At 36.8% G+C, this 23,730-nt stretch overlaps 1 protein-coding gene and 2 pseudogenes across 1 annotated transcript in view; 1 reads left to right on the plus strand and 2 right to left on the minus strand.

The window, feature by feature from the left end:
• Positions 1-23,470, plus strand: part of CDC73 (cell division cycle 73) — a 96,591-nt gene extending 73,121 nt beyond the window's left edge. Inside the window, exons 12-17 of the mRNA XM_055419929.2 lie at positions 3,773-3,808; positions 4,108-4,195; positions 12,022-12,183; positions 14,752-14,852; positions 19,795-19,936; positions 20,827-23,470. Of these exons, the coding sequence (XP_055275904.1) occupies positions 3,773-3,808; positions 4,108-4,195; positions 12,022-12,183; positions 14,752-14,852; positions 19,795-19,936; positions 20,827-20,863 (566 nt within the window). The 3' untranslated portion in view covers positions 20,864-23,470. The remainder of the gene's footprint in view (positions 1-3,772; positions 3,809-4,107; positions 4,196-12,021; positions 12,184-14,751; positions 14,853-19,794; positions 19,937-20,826) is intronic.
• On the minus strand, positions 4,764-5,936 carry LOC129551710 (nucleosome assembly protein 1-like 1 pseudogene; annotated as a pseudogene).
• On the minus strand, positions 8,309-9,855 carry LOC148775199 (calponin-2 pseudogene; annotated as a pseudogene).
• Positions 23,471-23,730: the final 260 nt, after the last annotated feature.

Consider the following 23,730-nt stretch of genomic DNA (forward strand, 5'->3'; position numbering starts at 1 on the left):
CTATCCTTTTTGCCTTCAGTGAAGGGACTCAGGGATGGTGTTCCATTTTTGTTCACTGTTTCTTTCTTCTTTATTTTTTCATCAAATATTTTGCACTAGTTTTACCAGGCAAGTCCCTGGGTAAATGTAATATTTTAAAGTGTTTACAATCATTCCTAATTTCTAAGCATTCATTTAGGGAATGTAACTAACAAGAGACACATGTTTTCCAGTGAATTAAGAAGCACAGTGTTTGATAAGCTCCATAGTGGAATTTAATGTCATTTCCTTTTTTAGCCAGATTAAATCTCCTGCACACGTCCCTGCTCTTGCTTCCTCTTTCCAATGTGTACACAGTCACTTCCCCGGCTCTCATTCATTACTTCTGTCTTACAGGTACTCTCATGTGGGTAGGTGACTGCCCATAACCCTGTAACTAGTTTATCCGCTATCTTAAGATCTGCACGTGAGATTGAGAGAGTTAGCCCTTTGTATATTTTAAACACATTTCTTATGCTCTTCAGTCATCTACTTCAGAATGTAGGTGGATTGCCTCATTCCATAGTTTTAAATCAATGTGCTGATGGTTTTCAAATTTGTGTCTCCAGTTCTTACCTCTGGTGACTTATATTAACTGTTTTAACATTTGGATGTGCCATAGGTATCTTAAAACTGGCTTAAAACCTTTTTTCTTTGATATTTTCCCCACGAGGTCTTCACATTCTTCTACTTCTTCACAAGTAAATGACACCATTATCAACTCTGTTTCTGAAGTCCAAAACTTGAGTTATTCTTTATTCTTATTTGCTTATTATTCTCATCTAATATGCCAGTGAGTTTTGTCAAATTTACCTTTTCTGTATTCCGTATTTATCTATTTTCTCCTTATCTTCTCTGCCACAACTCAAGTCTAAGCTACCATCATTTCTCTAGACTAGTGCATCTTGAAGTATTAGTCCCTGACTTGTTTATTTCTGGTCCCTAACAAGATACAGATAGGAGTTGAGAGTACAATACTGTTAACAGCATCCAGGTGCATGGCCAGTGTTCTAGCTGTTCATTTTTATTGCATGTTGTTCAGTCGACCTTGGAAAGTTTACCAAAAACCCTTGCCTTAATTAACCACACTTAATTTGGGCGGCACCACTGTAGAATATTGGTTATCATCCTGAGCTTGCTGCTTACACAGTTGTCCCCCTCCCTTTTTTTTTTTGGTTGTCCCCCTTTGACCTCTTAACTAAAATTACTATTTTTCCCTTATAGAAAGTGTAATGTGAAAATCAAATTATGTCACTTTCTGGCTTAAAAGTTACCGGGTTTTCTAACAAAATTTAAATACAAGCTTAAAGTCACCTAGAAAGCCCTTCATGAAGCGGCTCCTGCATATATTTTTAACCTCCTGTCCTGCACCCTTCCTTTTGCCTGTCTGCACATTTGCAGTTCCATAAGCACGACAGTTTCTTCCTGCCTTTGGCATTGGCCCACATTCCTACCTCTTATCTAGACTGTTCTTTCACTTGTTCTTTGCAAGTTTGCTCCTTTTTATCCTTCAAATCTCAGCTGAAATGCCATTTCCTTTGAGAGGCTTTTTCTAAGTGTTCTGTCTAAAGGACACTTTAATATCAATGTACATTCATTTTGTTCCTTAATATTGTGTATTCAAATTTGTTTTTATGTGTTTATTTGCCTGTTTTGTTATGGTCTGGTTCTCCTCCTTTACTTGAACGGTCTTTGAGGGCAGGGATTATTTTTGTTTTATTTATCATTATAAAAATAAAAACCTAGCAGTCTGCCCTGTACATAGGCTCTGAATAAATACTTAAGGAGAGACTATAATTCTATTTGGAAGCAAGTACAGCAACAGTAATTGCCTATTCTCAGCTTGTCAGTGGTCAGTTATGGCGTTTGCTGAAGGCAGTGGTCCTGGCAGTTCTGCTGCAGTACTTTTAGCATCAGCCATGGCCGTGAGGTTCAGTAAATAGTAAATATGCCCAGGATCTGGAGAGGAACTTAACTTGCTTTCTTGTTCTTAGGAGTCTTACAACAGAATCAAGGTGTAGAAATTATTGTCTCTGTTTTATGGCTGAGGACAGCTGACACTGAGTGGCATTCATGTCAGTGTGCTGCGGGGGTCATTGTCTGGAAAGTGGCAGAATGGAGACAGAATCTAGCTCCGACTCCAGGCTTTCCTTCATGCTCCTCATGGACTCAGTGTTATTCCACTCTTCCCTCCTCCTTCCTTTAGATCAGGCTCATCCTTAGCATGTTCATCATTGTATCCCAGCCTTGGTCCTTAATTGTAGTTATTTTTTTTTACTAAACATCTAAAGTTTATTTTTAACATGTGAGCTTTTATATTTAGTCTTTTTCTAACTTTGTCTTCTCAGCTTTGATTTTAATGAATCTTTCCTTATATTCCTGAGTCCATTATGGGCTTCCTTAGTACATCTGATATTTCAGTCAAAGATTTCTTTGTTCTCCTTACTCTTCTCCTAGCCGCTCCTGTCTCCAGTTTGTACATCTGTCTGCCCATCCCACCTTTCCTTCATCCCTTTGTCAAATTCCGCGTGTTTATTGAGATTGTATTATATTGCAGATGATAATGTCTTCGATGTATCCATGAGTCCTGTCTCTAAAAATAAGAAAGTTTTAGTATGTTTCTCAGCAAAAAGAAAGATGAGAACACTTTGATAAATACGCATGTGAACTTGTGTTTGTATTTATCTTTCTTTGCTTTCTGTGGCTACAAGATCATACTTATGGACTCCATAATGTTTTATCATAATCAAATAGCTATTCAAAGGAGAGCAAAGTACTAGTTAAAGTGTAGCATTTTACTGCTTTTGAAATAGAGCATATTCCAAAGATGTGTGTACTTTCCTTTAAAAGTGGTATGTCTAAGAACTGTTGTTGAATTAGAATTTTAAATTGTTGACTTTTTATTTTTTGTGATTTAAAAAATTAATTCTAGCACAGCACATGGCACATAGAAGGCAGTCAGTAAAAATTTATTGTATGAATAAATACTGAAAATTGAACATGTAGCACTTTCTATCCTAAAGTGCATTCATCTTGAACTAGACTGCTGCTGCTGCTAAGTCACTTCAGTCGTGTCCGACTCTGTGTTGAACTAGACTGATGTTACCATTATAATGCCAACAAATGTTTTTATTTATTATGAAGTCCATTGAAAAAATAAATAATGAAGAGATATGAATATTCATGTTTTTATAATATACAAAATTATTGATAATATGGGCAGTTTCAGAAAAAAGACCTTCACATGACTCATTGGTAATAAAATAAAAACCAAAAATTTTGAAAAGAGAGATAAATATTTTAGGTCTTAGTTACTGGCGTAACATCTTTGTTTTTTCTCCACAGAGATTAATTACATTTCCCTCTCCCAGCCCTTTTCCCAGTGTTATATCCTCCTGTAGTACTCTGTGTTTTTATATTTATCACAGAGTAATCAGTTAATTCAGAAATCATTTATTTGCCTCCTTTTTTGGACCCTAACGTCTATGAATGTAGATTCTCAGTGCCTAGCAATGCTGTATATCCACTTTGTTTATAACTACTGATTGTTGAACTGCTGAGGCACTACAGTGATTTTCTAAAGCAGAGAAATAGCTTCCTGTTATTTAAGAAACTTGCAGTACATTAAAAAAATTTTTAATAAGTCATATGTAAATACAAATATTTCTGGCCTGATTTGCTTTGTAAGTTTGAAAATAAGAATGTGATTTTTATAACACTCAAATATTTGGATTTTTTTTTTTCTTTCTTACAGTTTCTCAAGCCAGACCTCCCCCAAATCAGAAGAAAGGTAAAGTTGTGCATGTGACTCTAAACTTGCTTTAAAGAGTAAGCTCTTGCTTACAAAACCAGGGCTGATGGCCTTCTCATGCAGTTGTAGCAGATGTTTGTGTTTGGTGTCCATTCTGAGTGGTTAGTGCTCAAGCTGTCCTGATCATTAACTAGTCTGAATATCACTGCTGCTTAAAATATCTTTTAGCTCAAAAGAGTGAAAAATATAAATTTGCAGGCTTTTACTTTTTAATTAGAAAAGTAACAATAGTTCCTTTTAATAACCTATTTGATACCTTGAAAATTCTGTCTTTATAGGATCTCGAACACCCATTATCATAATTCCTGCAGCTACCACCTCTTTAATAACCATGCTTAATGCAAAGGACCTTCTTCAGGACCTGAAGTAAGTAATTTGCTAAACTGTTCTTTTTGTAGGACATGGAGCTTTTGTTGAGAATTACTAGCTACTGATTCAGTAGTTCTTATTTTGAGAAGACAAACGTTCAAATTTCAGTGCTGTTGGCTTTGCAGATAGTCTCAAATATAGTTTTCAAAAACAGAATATATTCTTTTATATCTGAATCCTTTAGGGAAAACTATAGAAACTCTGACTAAAGTCTTAATGAAAAAGGTTCTCATTTAATTTTTAACATGAATTGTTTTGCTTTGGCGAGATAGCTTGAAGGGGTTCTAAAACAAATTCAGGTTGTCTTCTCCCCATTTCCAAGTTCCAGTAAAGAACCAGAAAAGTAAAACGTACTTTAGATTAATAGATGTATATACGCTAGAGGGAGGAGGAGGGACCATATTTGTGTTTTTTTTTTAATTATATGACATTTTTATTTTAGGCTGCAGAAACAAAAATGAGCAAACACTTGAAATAGGCTTGTCAGATGATGTAAATCCGTCCTTTCCAGGGAAGCAGAAGGTAGATCAGTGCAGGTTACCCTCAAGGCCACATACGTCCTGCTTCACTGCTGCTTGCACTCTGCTGGCTTTTGATCCTTCTCTGGGTTACAGTCTGGATTGTTTTCCTCATCTCCTTCTTCCCCTTCCTTATCCGCTTCTTCACCTTCATCATAATCATCGTCATCATCTTCAATAGCTTCTCCAGTAAAGTATAACACTGATCTTGGGATTATATGCTCACGTAAAAAGTGAACAATTTCAAAGTCTGCAGCGAGGATAGTTTCAGAATCATCATCCAGATCTCCACTCTCGGGAGCTTCAGGAGGGGCAAAAAAAGAAAGAGTCATTAGAAACTGTTTTGGTCACAGTACGAACTGTCCCACCATGTCCCTTGTGTTTCTGCTGCTTCTTAATCATTTTCAGAGTGACCTTCTTCCCTTTTTTCCAATCCATCTGGCACCCTGTACAACCCATAATTTCTGGTCCATCAAAAGAAAAGGGATCAGAATCATTTGGTTCTGACCTCATCCTATATGTCTTTGTCAACCCTTCATTCGTGAACATTGGGTTCAAAGTGAAATTTTAAGACAAGCTCGTAGGTTGACCAGCATCTGAGAACTTCTCTTTAATGTCTTTCAAGTGCTTCAGAATAGGTTCTTCATGTTCCTGACATATCACTGAGCAAGTCAACATTCTTAAAAACGGGCAACCAAAACTCAGCAATTCCCTAGGGATCTTCTTTTTCTTCGTCCTTTTTCTCATCTTCAATCTTGGCCTTTTCTTTTAGCTCCTCCGAAGTTTCATCTTCCTCGTCTGGTTTCCATTCACGTTCTTCTTCTGTAGGTTCATAAATGGCATTAATGACCTCAAATTGCTTATCAAACAGAGGCTGATGAAGAACAGCATACTTTCTTTCAAGATCATGAACTTCCTCATAGAATTTGGCTTCTATCTGTACACATTTAACTTGAAGGTTTTTGAGAGCATTCACTCGTCTTTTAACTACCCTAGGCAAGCTTTCAATGTATCCTGTTGGTGTTTGTACCAGACCGTCAAGTCTTTCTTGAAGGGCTGCAAGAATCTGAGGATTTTGCATCATCTGAACAGTCAGCTGACGCGCTTTGATTTTTGTTTCTTCACCAGTTTCTTCTTCTACTTCTTCAACATCATCCAAATCGTGATCAAGTTCAGACATATTCTTTGTTGTCGACGTCTGCCATGTTGTACAGATGCCAAATATCGGTGGCTAGCATGGGGAGCCAGGTGGCCTGAGCTGCGCAGGCAGTGACTCAGGGCGGCGGGAGGAGCAAGAGACGGCTCCGCGAGCAGATGGCGCTAGAAAAGGGGACCATAGTTTGTTAACGCAGACATTAATTAGTAAAAGTTGGTTGAAGAAACAAAGAGGAAACCTATATCCTGTGTTAAAATTTCCAGATGCTTAACTTTCTCAGTAAAATAAAGATGACAGTTCTTAAAGAAACAAAAACAACCTTCAAAAAGAAAATCGTGTTGCTTCTAGATAATTTACAACTGATTAAAAATGAGTAGCAAAATAAGTTGTAGTATTTACTGACTCTAGGTTTTAATAGATGCAGAATTGAATTTTAAGTGCTGATGACTTAAATAGCTGTATAAAATCCTATGTAACTGTACATGCAAGTGTATCTGTATAATATTTTTTCTTTAATACTTATAAGTGAAATTTTCAGTGACCTTTTTTCCAATAACAATATGGAAAGAAGGAATTTTTAGCTTTTATCCTTATATTTTGTTAGACTTTTTTTTCGTGGAGTTTAATATTGAGACAGTGCTGTGGATTACTAAATAATCTACAGTTCCTCAAGTAATCTACCACTGGGCAAATAGGAAATATAATTGTTTTTGCCTACCTCTTGAAATAGGTTTGATAATAATTAAAATATTATAATAAAAGTAGTAAGTAGTGCATAGAAGTCACAAACTAAATTTTAGCATCTTTCTCCTTAGCCTTCCTACCAAGAAAACAAACAGTTTTAATAGATTACCTTCTTTGGACAGATCATGCCTAATTTTTCATCTGAGTTTAAAACACTCCCTTCGTTGTTTTACACCTCATTGCAACTGACATCTCCCCTACAGCTTTGAGTCAGCTTGAGGCTTTGTATGTAATTAATGCATAATTGAAACCTCCTCCACACAATTATAGTACTGGCTGTATCCTATAGCTCATGTTGGCATAGATTCTGTTTGGTTTCATGTAAACTGAGGATTCTTCAGTTTTCTACCCCTTCAATAAGTAAATAAAATGAGGCAAAATAAATCCTGCCCTCACCTTTAACATTCTAAGTAACAAAATCAAGGTTCTATTATGGAAGTATTAAGAAGTGCTTTGACATTTATAAACATGATCTTGAGAGAAGTTTCACTGGGCCTGTGAACTTATTTAAAATAAACGGGTTGGGTGGTGCTTGTGATTCTGGCCATGACTGTCCTCTCATAGGGCAGAGTTCCAGCGAGGAGAGATTACACAGAGAGAGTGCTCCAGAGATAGACCCAGAGTTCCCCTTGCATCAGTCAAACACTGTTCAGCACATGCGTGTGGGGGACTACTGAAGGCCTGGGGAAGAGCAGGCAGGAGAGCAGTCCGAAGCTCACACTGGACCATGAATGCTTCATGTACCCAGCTGCCTCAGCAGTGCAGAATGGTTCAACTAGTTTGGAAAACCGTATAGGAATTGATTTATTACATTGAAGATGTTATTGAACCATCTTCTATAATAGCTTACTTTTTTGATGATCAGAGGTCAGCTGTGATAATCGGTACTTGGAAGGATATCTGCTTTATCTTGTTAAAGGTCATTGTAAATTTGTTTATCTGCTATACCTAGGTGTAGATTTCTTACATATCCCTCCTTGGGATTCATCAGAATTGAATCTGTGGATTTGTGTTTTTCATCAGTTCACAAAGTCTTGGCTATTATCGCTTTAGACATTATCTCTTTGTTTCCCCTTCTTCCCCTTTTTTTTCTCTCTTCTTTCTGGGACATAAATGAGACATACTGTAGACTTTCTCATTTCATCATCTGTGTCTGTTATACAGTTCTGCTTTCCTTCTGTTTCTCTGTTACCTGCATTCTTGATCATTTCTAAAGATTTAACTTCCTAGTTGTCTGTTCCTTTGGCTATCTCCTAGTGTGGTGTTGTCTATTCATTTCAAAATTCAAATGTCTTATTGTTTCTATTTTAGAGGTTCTGTTTAGCTCTTTTTCAAATCTTTGGTGCTCTTTCCCTCCCCCCTGCCTTTTTTTATTTCTTTTTCCCTCTACATACTGCAGGCTTGTTTCACAAGTTTGGTCTTTGATAGCTGCATCATTGGAAGTCCTTACTAATTGCTTTCTTTTATCTGTTGTTTCATTCATGATACCTCGTTTCCTTGTGTTTTAGGGGTTTTTCTTTTAACTGTTCTTTTAGTGGTTTTCTTTGTTTTCATTTTGTAATTTCTGTTCATTCTCCTTGGGACTTTTTTCTTGTAGAAATTGTTTGAGTTCCAGAATGAAGATTTGCTTCCCCCCACCCCCCCCCAAAAAAGAGGTTTTATTTCCTTTGGTCCACAGTTGGTATTTTCACATTATTTCTTGGTCCCAGGGCTCCTGGGCAGGGGCTGATCCCTGTGGGGGCCTCTGGGTGGTGTTCCCTGTGCAGTACTTGGTGGGGGAAGCGGGGGCCAGCTTTTTCTCAAGCACTGAGAACTCCACTGTCCTGCCTGGGCCTCAGTGTCCCCACTAGGCCCCTGGGAGGGACCAAGATTGGTGGTCTGAGGGTCCTCGGGAAATCCATGAGACCTAAAATATTTGGGGACTGTGGCCTGACCTTCTCTCAGCATCCAACTGCTCCCCTCACGACCCCCCCCAACACATACATGCTCCCCTGAACAAAGTATTTTCATTTCACTAAAACTGCCTGAAATTTCTGTGGGTACAGAAACCACAGACTGATTGACAGAAAAAAGAGAAGTGGTGTAGATGTAACCGGAAACTACTCAGGGCCAGTACCCCTCCCTGCCTGGGTTTCTTTTTCCCCCTAACCTAACAGCTTGGCCCAAAGTCTGCTGGGAAACCTGATGCCTGGAGCTGCCCTGATGGGGACCCCCCACCCCACATGCATCTGGCTATGTAGAAAAACAAGACAAAAAACCAGGAAAACCCAGATAGGGCAATGATGTGGGAAGACAACCCACATGGGTGTCTCAGGAGCCCACCTCCTCCTGTAGTAGATGGGGCACTCTGAGGGCTCCCCTGGGCCTGGCCTTCTCCGGCAGTTGCTGGAGCCCCATCGGCCACTGGGCCTTGAGGGCAGTACTTGGGGTCATATATCTGCTGGCCCAGGCCAAAGACCTGACCACTCTGGTTGGCACCCTGCATGTAGCCCATATGCAGGGACATGGAGGAATTGTCACATTTGTCTGTCCCCAGCTTTGTGTTGTAAATGTGCTGCCAGGTCCCTGGAGCCGTCATGCCCACCTGGCTGTCACACTTGTTTGTGCCCATCTGGAGGCTGATGGTCAAGTGGTCCATGGGGGGCAGGGTATGGTTTTTGGGGTCATACAGATGCCATCTGGTGCCAGACGCGGTCATGCCTGACTGGCTGGCACATTTGTTGGTGCCCATCAGGAACCCAGTAATGCACTGGCCCACCTTCATGGTGGCATCATCAGAGTCTCACCCCTACTTCTCCGAGTATTTGATGCCAGTGTCCACGGCGCTTTGCATCCCCTTTGTCTTGTTGGCCTTCCTGGCCAGGGCAAGAAAGAGACACCTGCACCTGCATCAAGTTGCCACTTTTAAACAGGTCATTAACCTCAAACAGGTTGACGGGGTTCATGCCGTAGCTGACTGTGGCCTTGGTGAAGCTGGAGAGGTTTTCTAGCTGGTGCCACTTCTGCATGGAGCGGTTGGCCTTAGGGATTGAGCCCAGCTGCGGTTTATTCATGCGTGTGCACAGGATGATCCTGTCCTTCAGACCCTTCTGGAAGTCTGGGTCGATGGAGAGGCTGGTCAGTCCTCAATCCAGCTTCAGAGCTCCACCTCCTCCAGGGTCGTTTTTGGACTGGAGCCGGTTCTTGACCTCGGCCGAGAGCCTGTGTGAGGGCCTCTTGTTGAACTGCATGGAACTCATGGCTGGCGGGCGAAGATTTGCTTCTGTGTTTGATAAGCACCTGGCGGCATAGCCAATCCAACATCGATAGCTTCACGTTAAATTCTCAGTTTGAGGTTTTTTTTAACACCAGTTATTATTGCTAATTTTTTTCCCCTCACAAATTTCAACTTCTTTTATTTAGAAGAAAGGAAAACTGTATTTTTAATCTGGGAAATATTGATAAAATTGTTCATTTTTCAAAATAATATATAGACTTAAAATCTGGAACTTGTCTAATTATATCATCTCATTTGCATTTTATATTATACTAAGGGAATTATTTTAGAGATTTGTTACTTTTTTAAACAGTGGTGACTTTAATCGTATTACCCATACTCCTTCACAGTCATAGAATGTTAAGTGGACTAAATAAATCAAATAATAATAGAGTTAGTGGATATCAGAATATTTCTCCAGATTGCAGATATCCATCCAGTCAATTGTGTAGTTCTGGTTGGTTTTGTTACATGACTTTTTGTGTTAAGTATTAAAAACCAACTCAAAGTAGCTTTATTTTTAAAATAATTGGCTCAACATAACTGAAAAGTCCTGGCTTCTGACACAGTTGAATTCAGTGCTGAATGAAATAAGCAGGAGTTGGTGTCTCTATCTCTTAGGCAGGTTCTCCTTCTTCAGGGGCAAAGATGACTTATCAGAAACTCCAAGTTACCAGTCACCACAAAGAGACAGTGCTCATTTCCCAATAATTCCAGCAAAAATCCTGGGATTAAATCCTATTTGCCTCGCTTGTACAGTGTAACAGGTGTATTTCTGAACCAACCACTAAGGTCAGGGTTGTTCATTTTTGCTTTAAATCCAAGTGAGGTCCAATTTACAATTCTGAGATTTGATTTTTCTTGCAGTTTCAGGGTGTTGGTTAGGGCTGAGATGAGGTTAGGAAAATGGGTGGGCAGTAGGTTTATTTCTGGTTTACATTATACTGAACCCCCAGAGTCCTAACTTTATGAAAGAAGGAATTCTGTTAGATTCTCTACCTTTTGCGGAATATGGGATTTGTTTCCTCTTCCAAGAGTCTAGTGAAATCAAGTAAGAGACAAAACTTAAGTTTAGTTTGCCGCTGCCTTCCATGGGTTGAAGTCTGCAGTGTTATCCTGACCTTTTTAAGTTCCATTCTTTACTCAGTTCTCTGGCCTAAGAATTCTTTACTTCTTGCTAGCTAGCTCAGAAATGCCTTTAGAAAGTTCTTTATAATTTATTCCACATTGAAAAACTTTCTGACAGTTTCTTTTAAAGTTAAGCATACCCTGCTATCCAACAGTTCCACTCATAGGTATTTATGTAAGAGAATGAAATGAAAACATATGTCTATAAAAAGGCTTATACCAGAGTGTTTATAGTAGCTTTATTTGTAATAACCCCAATTTTGGAACCACCCAAATGTACCACCAGAGAGTGTATAAACAGATTGTGTCAGATTTATACAATAGAATTTTGCTCAACAGTAAAAAAGAATGAACTACCAGTATGCCCCTCAGCATGGATAAATGTCAGAAACGTTAAATTGAATGAAAGAAGCCGGGCCTGGAAGAGTACGTTCTTGTGTGATTCCATATATAGAATTCTTAGAAGTCACCTGTGATGATGGAAAGCAGAGTTGTGTGGTTGCCTGTCGGGGAAGAAGTGTAGGGATTACTGAAGGGTGCAGGAGGAAATTTCTCTGGTCTGTTGCATATGTTCTGTATCTTGGTGGCCGTGGTGGTTATCGTGTGGAAAGGGGTATTTGGTGACACTCCTTGATGGATTCAATCACCTATCTATATCTAATCACATTAGCTCCATTTCAGGTGATCTTTGACTTACAGTAAAATTTCTCTCTTATTAGCATTTGAGATATCAAGGATTAGTGTGGTTGTGTATGGAACCGTTGGGAATGCTAAGTGTCACACTCACACACACAAATTGCGTCTGAGTGTGAGATTAACACACACCGACTTCTCACGTAAGTGAGCTTTACTTCAGTTTAGCGTGCAAAGGAAAGACCCATATTCTGTACATGCAGAGTGAGTTTATTTTTAAAATAATGTTTTTGGTTTGAAACTATAATTTTAAAAGTAATTTCAAAGTACAGTTTCTTTTCTCATTTAAGATTGTTGTGGAATCATTTTGTCTCCTATTTTTTAAAAGATTTGTTCCATCAGATGAAAAGAAGAAACAAGGCTGCCAACGAGAAAATGAAACTCTAATTCAGAGAAGAAAAGACCAGATGCAGCCGGGGGGCACTGCCATTAGTGTCACAGTTCCTTACAGAGTAGTCGACCAGCCCCTTAAACTAATGCCTCAGGACTGGTAAGTTAATTGATGCTTTTACATAGTCCTTCATTTTTTGTGTAATTAACAAATACCACATTTTATTCTGAATTCGAGATATTGAATTCTGTCCTTGAAACCTGTGTTAGTGTCTAATTTAGTCATCAGTAATGTTAACATTCTATTTTTAAGTAAATATAATTTGGACGTCTGTAAGAAGCATAAACTTGTGGAAAACAGTAAAAAGTTTTTCCACTTGTCCACTTATTCTGGATCAGCTTTTGGAACAAACTTTCAAGTAGACTGATGTTGTTTTAGAGGGCCTATATTTTAGATTTTTGATTTGGAGAATTCAAATTTTCCTTGGTAAAGAAATGGTAAGTGAAAGCATTGTTACTTTTATTGTGAGGGAATAATTTAATGAAAATAATAACATCATCATCCCAGTTCAGCTCTTTTATTGAATTAAAACATCCTTTAATAAAATATTAAGCTATTTGTAATATAAAGTGCCTATATACTCAGATACATGAATTACCTTAAATTATTTCATTAATCTAAGCCAGAATAAAAATACACAGTCTGAGTGTGCATTTCTCTGATACAGAGAGTGTAACAAATTGACTCATTAGCTGAAATTTACCTTTGACGTACTCATTAGTCTTCAGATATTAGAAAATCAAGCCAGTGAGAATACTAGTATGTTAAAAATTTTAGTGAAGAATCAAGGGCTCCCGTATTAGAATTCTGTTCTAGTACCTAACAGAGATACTTTGAGTTATAGATGAAGTGTAAGATGAGAATTTCATGTTTAAAACTTGTAATGTTTAAAATTTGTATGTTTAAAGCTTGTAATAAGTAGAAAGTTATGTCATTTGTGTGTTTGCACATATTTGCAGGAAGCAGTCATACAGTGTGTGCAAGTGCCATCACTGTGCATTGTACTGCTTTTGTATATTAGCTTGGGCTTTGGCCATCAGTGTCATAACCTAGGGAAAGTATTTTCCTTACCTTTCTTCTTCTCTTCTCTGTTAATTGTCCTTTTGGGAATTCACTGGGGGTAGTATTTTTATTATCCTGCTTCCCTGCTGACCCTGTGAGACACAGAAGGATCTGGGTGACCTCTGTCTGACAAATTCCCTTTTGTTTGGCAGGCACCTTTGTCCTTCAACTAGTGTGTGCTGCAAATTACGTTATAAAATTGAGAGGCCATTTAATAGTGTGCTCCATTCCCAAAGATGGTTTAGGCAGTGTGGAGCATATATCCTATGAAATTTTTAATTTAAGATTTAATTTTAACCTTAAGAGATTTTGAGCTGTTAAGAATTTTAAGCTGTGGTTTTTCACAGTATCTTCGTTGTTGTAGGTCTTTAACTTGAAGGTAACCTTGGCTTAATATTCTCTTGGATGCGTAGAGTCTCCATATAATGCAGTGATTATCACAGTATGGTCTGTGGTCCTCTGGGCCTTCCCAGGGCCCTTTAAGGGAGTCATGAGGTCAAAACTGTTTTCCAGTATAACAGTGAGTTGACTGTTGTCATGATGTATCCGTCCCCATATAGGACAGTAGCATGACCGGTGCACAAGGTCAGTCATTGGTTCCCTTCTCTCTCTCTTCACACCCCGCTCTTCTCCACACTTCTCCTCCCTCCCCACTTCCTGCCTCCTGGTCTCCAGCATACTCTGCTGTTCTGTAAAATAGGGCTAATAGATTACCGCACAGGAATATTTTGAAGTTTAAATATATAGACATGAGTAGGCTGTGTAGACCAGCACTGGCACATAGTGAATGCTTGTAGTAAATTGTAGCAATGTTGGTTATTATTGTTAATGTTATGATTTTGTTCCCACTTCTTCAGTTGTAGGCTTAAACTGTTTATGGTAGTTTTTATTGTAATTTCTCAAGTTAATTAATATTTTGTAAGCTAATGAAATGTAAGGGCCCAGAAAGAGATTTGTGCTTTTTTAGGAAAAGGAAGTTAAATGTCTGGGAAAAACAAGTTGCTTTAGCACACACACACAAAGTAGAGAATTCAGAGTGAGTGAAATAGTTGTAAAACAATTGAAAAAGTTTAAAAGTTTAGGTGGTTTCTGTACTCAGATTATTTTCCAGATAATCAGAAGAACTCAGAATAAGGTGTTGGAGCTTTAGTGAACAGTGAATTCAAAATAGTGAACTATTGTAATTTATAATATTTTTAATTAAAGTTACACATTTAAGATGTGTTTGAATTAAAACCAACTTTTTCAATTAACAGATACACTATTGTTCCCTATTACATTAGAAAAATAGGCCCACTAATTAATAGATCGGGCAGAGATAAAAGGCTGAAAGGATCTCATGTAAGGACTGTGCACGTAATTATGTTTAAATGACTTAGGTGTTAAAAACAATGCATGGGAAGTGTAGCAGTTGTTAATGTACTCTACTGGTGTAACATTAAGAGAAATGATGGACAGGCAGCACTGTGTTTCCCCTCACAGAAGTGTGGACAGGAGACTCCACTGCAGGAATGATGGTGAGACTCTTTCCCTAAGGATTGTAGTAACTGAGAATACCTGAGCTACTCAGTTTCCGCTCTTCCCTTTCCTCTTCTCCGCTAACAGGGACCGGGTCGTAGCAGTTTTCGTGCAGGGTCCTGCATGGCAGTTCAAAGGTTGGCCGTGGCTTTTGCCTGATGGATCACCAGTTGACATATTTGCTAAAAGTAAGATTCTCTTTATTTTTAGTGCTTATCTAATGGAGAAATGTTTTTGCTTTATTATTTAAGAGAAAGAACCATCTATGGCTCTGCACATGTGATGTGTATATCAAAGGATTCTTATTAAGTACCATATATTTTTACTTTTAAACACCTGTGAAATATTTTAAAAGTCTTTTTTGGAATATTAATATTTTCTGTATATTTATATCTAAAAGTGAATTATTGCCTGTGTTTCAACATTAATTAGAAATCATTAATCTTGTTGCATGTACATACATGTAGAATTGATGGCCAGTCTTTAAATAGGCTGACTTTTGCTGAACTAACAATGCCACTTGACTGTTGGCTGCTGTTCCCATTGTCTGAAATGGTTGCAGCATAATTGGCCCTTTTCTGTTTGTTCAGGTCTCAGCCAATTACTCTCTCCTTTAGGGAGCCCCCTCCTGTGACCATCCTGGAAATAGCCATTACTTCTTCCTGGTGGTCTCATGGTAACGTTTGTTGCTTGACTTGACCTCATTTTTATATCTGTATTGTAAGTCCCCCGTGGCTGTAATGCCAGTTCCAGGATGCGAGCAGTGTGGCCTGACTCATTTACTCTCGTGTTGTTAACACAGAAAAGAGCATGGTGTTGGGAAGCATTTTGTAGACACCTGTTAAATGTGTAGATTTCATGTATCATATCTTTTATTGGTCATATTTTGGCATTATTGATACACCAAAAGTAGAAGAATTAAAGTCTGACTGAATAGCAATTTCATGAACTGTAGCCTGTCAGGCTTCTCTGTCTATGGAATTCTTCAGGCAAGAGTACTGGAGTAGGTTGCCAATTTCTTCTCCAGGGGATCTTCCTGACATAGGAATTGAACCTGGCTCTTCTGCATTGTAGGCAGATTCTTTACCATTTGAGCCACCAGGGAAGCCCTTTTATTCGTAGGGATATTCAAATTATTATTTAATTTGAGTACGCAGTGAAGTTAGTATCAGTAATAAAATCGTGTTTTAAAAAGCATCCTCATGAAACAAGTATGTTTGTTAGAAACTTTAGTTATTTTGAATGTAGATTGTGCTACTGTGAAATCCAGCTGTTTGTTGTTTTAAATAAAGCAGTTTAGTTTTTGTCAGTGGTGCCACCATTCTTTTAGGCTGAAAACTGCCCAAGCTTGAAAGCTTTTAATCATTATTCTTCTACCTTCATTCAGTTTTAAAAATGAATGCTAATATGATAGTTTTTTGTGTTATATCCAAAACCTGAATAATGCACAGATTTAATAAATAGAAGTCAAAGATACAGAGAGAGTGGGAATTTTAATGAAAGCAAAATGTCACTGAACACTAACTCTGTTGTGTTTTACTTACTTGTTTGCCTTGTTGAATAGTACTGTAATAAAAAATGATTAGAATGTCTTGAAGATAAAAATATTCTCCAAATTTCATTAAGAATATAACTTTTAAATGTGGTTTTGTTCAGATCATTAGTCTTTAGAAATTTAGATAAGGACTAGAGTTGTTTTTTTTTTCAGTTAGCAATTATGATTTTCTTCCATGAATTACTTTTTCTCTTAAACCTTCCGTCTTTACTTAACCAGCATTTAAAATGAAAGTACTCTTGCCCTTCCATCTAAAACACATGGAAAAAAATCCTTTCCTCTTCCGTCACCTTTTCTTCTAGCTTCCTCTCCTTTCCCTCCACAGCCAAGCCTTTGAAACGGTTGTCTCGCTTTCTGTTTGATCTCAGGCAGCTGTGGTGGTACTCTCATGCTCACCCATTGAACTGCTCTTAGAGGGATCCAGATATTGGCTACTTTTGGTCTCCTTATCAGATTACTCTTGATCCATTTCCTCTTCTGAAAAAATGTTCTTTTCTGAGGGCTTGTTATATTTACTCAGACTCTAGCTATTTTTCCTCTGGCTTTCAGTGACATCAGTGACATTTTTGTGTTCCTGCTTCTCTCCTGCTTTAATTATAGACACTCACTCGAGGAGATCTGGTGGCTTCCCATCACCATCTCTGTCCTTAGTTCTAAGTTATGTCTCTGGCTGATGTTCTGGGCCTCCCTGTCTCACCGATGACCAGGTGGCTCCCTGTGAAGTCCCGTTGGTGCATCGGACTCTGCCTCTTCCGAGAGGAATCTGTTGTCTTATGTTCTCCATCATCCCCACACTGTTCTTTTCCTCAGTGTTTTTAGTAATTTGCATAAGCCAGAAATTTAGAAATATGTTATCTCTTAGCTTTTAGCTGGTCTCCTTGCTGTAAATTAACTCTTTAACTCTTCTAGCTTCTCACCTTTCCCCCAGTCTACATGAAAATGAAAATATCTGTATAGCATAGGGGTAAACTGAGGGTACTTGGTAAAAAAAAATGTATTTTCTTTGTGCTGCATAATAAAATACAGAGGTTTAGAGAAGATCTTAAACTCTCTAAAATTGCCAAATAAAATCTTTTCAAAATTATGAGAAATTTGAGCTTGATACTGATTTTTTAAAATACTGTTTTTTAGGCTTCAAGTGGTTGCATGTATTTGTTGACCAAGATTTTTAAATGATAATTTCTTCAAATTTTTTAGTTATCATTCAGAAATTTTTCTGATTTAACCATCTTCTCTATTATGCTGCCCCTTTGTCATTTTCCATGCCATCATCTGTCTACCAAAATGCTATATAAGAGCACCTTTTCTGTTTGTTTTCTTTGTTTCTGCAAAAAATGTATTGGCAACAGTCATGAAGTTTGCAGAAAATGAACAGCAACAAATTTTGTAAAGTTTTGCTTTAGTACTCCCAGATAACTGTCTAATTATAAAAGAAGCATTTCTTCTATTTTTGATGAGGCTTAAAAACTATGTCTTTGTCTGAGTAAGAAAGATATTTTATGGTGATGTCTTGGTTTAAGTTTGCTTGCCACCATTGCTTCATGCTAATAAGATGCTTTGTGTGATGGAAGAAACTGTTTCCTCATCTTGTGACAAACTTTTTGAACTCTGATATTCAGTTTTAATTAAAAAATTGTATTCTGTTGAAAAATAAATGCTATGTAAACTAAATCTACTGAAATTAGTAAAGGGGATTATTGGCCCTTGTGACTTTAAATAAGTCATTTAAAAAATTATAACTCCTGTATTTTTAAGAACGATTTAAAACAAATAAGATCAGAAAAGAGAAACATGTAATGAGCAGAGTAGAGAGTACTGAATAGTGACTTCCTTTGATTTAAAAATTTAAAGAAACAAATATTTTTTCCATATATAATAAGTATTGAAAATGGCTTTTCTGAATCCATAACATACAGCCCCTTTAATGAACTGGTTTAAATTGATTAATTTGAATTAAATATAAATAATATTCGGTGAGAAGACCTTTATGTATAAAAGCAAATACGTTAGCAATAATGTTTATGTGTTTTTTGGGCCATTAGAGGGTCACAAATGGTTTATTTTGTATTTTAATCAAGAATTAGACCTTGATTAATTGTTAATATCAAAAGCCAGTAAGCCTGCAAGTGATATGGAACCAGCAGTCTATAAAGAGCTATTAAAAGCAATTAACAGTCAATTATTTTCTCTTTAGAAACTCCTAATACTAGATCATAATGGTGATAGTAATGTTTATATCTTGAATGTTGGAAGAAAAAGTAAAAAATGGGAAAGAAAAGCAAAACGTCCTCCATGTGCACAAGTAAAATTAACACTCCACTGATGATAAACGGATTGCAAATACAGTGATAAACTGCCGAGGATGGTCCAGCCAGATAGGTGATCAAGGAGGAAGATTCAGAGTCAGTGTTTTGTGGTCACCTGTCAACCTTGGCAGGGAAGTCTTGTCCTAGAGTCTCTAATCTCCCCAGAGATATCTTTTGAAAGTGAAAATCAGATGATTTCACCTTCTTGCTTCAAACTACCCAGTGGTTTATTATCACATTTGAAATAAATTTCAGGATTTTTTTTTTCCCCCCATGGCAGAGTAGGATCTACACGTAGGACATTGCCTACAGAGAGTTGTTCTTGGGTAGGGCATTCTGAGCTTGCTTCTGCCTGAAATCCTGTTTTTCAGGATCTTTGCTAGACTCTTTTTATATGAAGTAAATATCTATTTCCAGGTCACCTTCTCTAGAGACCTTCCAGTTCTTCTTCCTTTTTCATCACTTCTTACCATGTCCCATCATTTCTTAACATGTCCCGCTTGCTAATTACCTCTGACTCTTTCCTGTCATATGTGTATCTTCTCCCCAGTAGAGCAGATCTGTCTCTCTCTCCTCTAGGTTTTATACCGTATCATTGGTCTCTGCTAAACACTTTGCAGAGTGAGTCGTCATATCTCTTAGGCAACCATGCAAACTCCTTAATGTGACCTTTAGGACCAACATTGCTCTGAACCTTTGTGGTCTTATCCTTCATTCATTGCCTATGTTACTTTGCATGATGCAACTTTGTTAAATTTCTTTAGTTTCTAAACTAAACCAGTTTCTCCTTGAACGTGCTCTTTTGTTAACTGGGTCACTTTTGTTCTGTGTTTGCCTAATTTTTACCCCACCCTACCTATCCAAGCCTTTTCTGAATCCCATAATCTCGGTAAACTACTCTCTGGTGTTTCTGTGATATTCTACTACCTTTATCATGCTGTATGTGAGTAGGCGTTTTCTTATTATCCTTCACTGGATCGTACACATTTTATTTTACCTCATTCTTCATTGCAGTCCCCAGTGGCTGGCGTGTATAAGCCTCAGTAAATTTTTGTTGAATTAAATGTTTTGGGAGATACGACAGTGCTTAGCCTCTATTTCAGAGATCACTTAGGTTGTAATGCAGCTTTTTTGGTAGTAGAAAGATTGAACTTTTTTTTTTTAAGTGTTTTTGGTTAATGTCTGTGGTTGGTATTTTATTCCTTTATAAAATATTTTTATAATGTTGATTGCAGTTTGAATAAAGAACATTATTTCTCCTACTTCTAGTTAAAGCCTTCCATCTCAAATATGATGAAGTTCGTCTGGACCCAAACGTTCAGAAATGGGACGTAACAGTATTAGAACTCAGCTATCACAAACGTCATCTGGACAGACCAGTTTTCTTACGATTCTGGGAAACATTGGATAGGTAATCATGATCCTAAAATGCACTTACTTCTGCTTTATTGCAGTAGTTTTCCTGTCTTCTCAGTTGTATTTTAGGTTCCTTAAAGTTGTGAACCATATCCCCCAGCTCCCTTTTGAAACATTGCCTAATTTGATGTTGATCTAAAATAGGTAATTAGCAAAGTATCTTTGTTGTATTGACTTTGGAAACAAAGGAAGAAAGGGCTTAAAGCTTAGTAGAGAGAACACTAAACCTGAGTTCAAAAACTCAGATTTGTTCGCTTTAATGAACCCTATGACTTTTCTGAACCTTGTTTTCTGTGTATCCAAGGAACTGGCTTTAAGCAGACCCTTCATTTTTTGACAGCACCTTTCGAAAGGTTTCTGACTCGAGGTATGGGTAGCTGATAGCTCGTGAAAGGAATTCAGTTTTTGAATTTATCTTAATTACTAGTATAAATTGGTTTTTTCTAAAGCCCTTTACAATAATATCAGTTTTATAATTGGAAAGTAAGGACAGTGTATGATCACAGTACCATTGAACCTGTTCTCGTTTGAGGTACTTTCTAAAGCCTGTAACTTTCTTGGTCTCTCACCTAATATTATGTTTCCTCAGAGTCAGAGATGATTGAGATAACCCAGTGGTTGTAACTGATAATATATTAAAGAGAATCATTTATTATCCTAGCCAGAAGCTCTTACATTGTAGAAATTAATAAGATGAATGGTTTTTCTGGGTTACTTCAGAAATCTTTATATTCCCAAAGGTTACAGTATCTACTTTTTACAAAGCAAAACATCCTGTTCCACTGTTGATTTTAAGCTTTAAAAATCCCAACTTATTTTTACATGTAGTATTCTAAAAATTCTAAAATTCCTATAATCATTATGGCCTATTATAATATTTTTCAGGTACATGGTAAAGCACAAATCCCACTTGAGATTCTGAGTTACTTGTTTTCTTGCTTTTCTGGAAATCTGAATTAAGACGATAACACCGCGGATACACCGTGATACACCATGCTCTAAAGACTGGGACTGAAGCTTTATGAATTTATCAAGAACTTAAAAATGAAGAAGGTCACGGATCGATCTTTTATAAAACCTTATTTGATGATTTATGCTTCAAAGGGATGATGCCTGTCATCCATATAAGCAAACTTTTTGGCTTACAACTATTTTTTTAATATTAGTCTTCTAGTCTGTAATGGAAATTGTATATTTTGATAGAAGTTTTTTCTCCATTGGTTACATTAGCATCACTTAAAATTTGTTTCTCTAGAAAATAAATACAGGTTACAAATGTGTGTATATGTAGAGGTTATAAGGCTCTCTAAGCCATCTTGCTTCTGATTTTTCATTGCTCTTTAATTCCTTTTATTGAAAATACTATGTTACGAATGGTATTAAATTTTAGTCTCTGAAACTTTGAAAACCAAGCAAAGGGATGTGACTATTTTGGATGAATCAAAATGTCAGCCTGTATGTGTACTATACTTTCTCTTTATTTAAAAAGGAATAATGAAAAATCAAGAACAGTTCTTCAGCTTTGGTTGAACTGTTCAGTTTTTCAAGACTTCTTTACTTATAATGAATACATTTAATGAATGTACATTCTTCTCACTGACTTTGGAAATTTTAAAACTTAGAATGATATATTTCTATCTGTGATATCTTTCCACTTGAAAAAATCTGAAAACACAGATTAAAAACCTAATAGGCTATAATACTTTTTATTTTGCGAGCCAGAATATGATTCGGGGGAAAGAAATGTATAAGTCCTTCTGCATTGTAACTTTATCTTTTCTCATAAGTCCACCTTTAATTCTTCCTTTATATGGTATAGGGTTTTGAGTCTTCTATTTCTAGGCATGTTCTTATCTTCCATTATCTTTAATATTGATAACTCTCCCAGACACCAAAGAACATATTTGCTTAAATAAGTGTCTGAACAGAAACAAGATGAAAACACTGGTATTTTTATGTGCATATTCAATATCGTATGAAATATAAAACCTATATTTTAACTTAGTAAAATATTTTACTACTTCTGTACTTTAGACAGAGTGTTGCCTCCAAGGTACAATGAATGAGCATTTTTCTTGAGTCTTGATCCATCTTTTATTCCTTAAAAAGCAACCTGGACCCTTTACTCCCCTAAAGAGTTTTTACCACTAGAATTGTTGCTGATCATTCATCTTATACCATTCCCATCCTCCCCCTCCCCCCACATTGAGCTCCATTCTGGGTTAAGCTGACATTACCTAGCCTCATTTTGAAATTTAATGCTGTCATAAAAATGAGAAGCACTTCTTATTTATTTTTTAAATAACCACAAAAGTCCATGTCAGTAATGAATAGGAAAAGTATTTATTCATATGGAATTTACTAGGTTCTTCAGGAAAAAAGCAGTCAGCGTTTTAAATTATTAGGATTTAGGATATGTATAAGATTTAAACAGATTGTGCCCCACCCCTCCCCTTCTTACCTTCTCTGCATCCTTTTTTCTTGAAAAGAAAACTCAAATTTGTTCACATTAGAATTTCTCAGTATATAAATCTGTTTTCAGAATAAATTATGTATTGTTGAGCTTTCTCCATGATGATATAGTCAAGGACTAGAATCTAATATTTTAATGTAAGATTACTTGTTAAGACTACTACAAGTGGACATGAACTACCTTTCTATAAAGATTTTTAGTATTTATACTTATGTATGAAATTTACTTTTACAGAGTGTGGTTATAACTCAGAACATCTACTTTCAATAGGGTTTATTTTTCTATCTTGAATTTGCCTTACATGTATTCAAAGGCTCTGGAAATAACATTAGGGAAAGTACAAATATGCTATTTCATGTATCTTAAAATCAGACCCTTAATACTTACTTAATTTCTTTTCCTTTTTTAAAAATTCATTCCCTTATCTAGGTCCATGGAATTCATTTTATAGCCATTAATTCTAAGGAAAAAAAAAAAGCTTCTGGCCAATCGCTCTTTCTCTCTCATGACTCCAGGTCCTGTAGCAGTGCCTGTCACAGTGCCTTGCACATAGTAGGCATTCAGTAAATGTTCTGTGCATGAATGAGTGATGGCGTTTCAGTATAATGGATTTATTACAAAGCATTGACTCTACTTGATCTTGGAGCTTAAAAATACGGAATTACAGTGAATGAAGAGTCCTATGCACATATTTTGATGGAAATGAAATACACATTAGTAAGCTTGATTTATCCACAGTAACTGGAAACACCCGTGTCTTGTCCCACCAGTAAAATAAAGCTCCTTTTCTTCATTCATAGGATACCTTTCTGAGTTGGGCAACAATCAGAAGCTTGTGGGTTTCCATCAGCAGCTCTCAACTCTGACTGTATACTAGAATCACTTGGGGGCCTTTAAAAAAATTCCGTTACCTGAATCCTGTTTCTGATTTTATTTGTCTGGGATGAGACCCGTTCATCAGTATTTTTAAAAAGTCCTTCAGGTAATTTTATGTTCAAAAAGGATTGAAAATCACTGGTTAAATATGAAAACAATTAAATATTGTGTCGTCTCCTTTTTTTTTGTTTTTGTTTTTTTCTTTTGTGGCCACCTTTTGCACTAGACCATCCCCATTATTGGTGGTATTGGCTTATGGTTCCACATGACAAATTCAAGTCTTATTTATTTAATGTAGGAATATTTTGTCTAATATTTAAATAATGTTTAATATATTTCCTTATAAACTAGTCTTATAGTTTATGATTTGTTTCCCATGTATCCATATCCTTTACTAACTTTCTTTCAACAGCAGCATGACAACAGTCCAAAAGAAATAA

This window comes from Moschus berezovskii, chromosome 17 (genome assembly GCF_049115385.1).
Source record: "Moschus berezovskii isolate FMDL1 chromosome 17, NW_MosBer_1.0, whole genome shotgun sequence".
NCBI classification, from domain to species: domain Eukaryota; kingdom Metazoa; phylum Chordata; class Mammalia; order Artiodactyla; family Moschidae; genus Moschus; species Moschus berezovskii.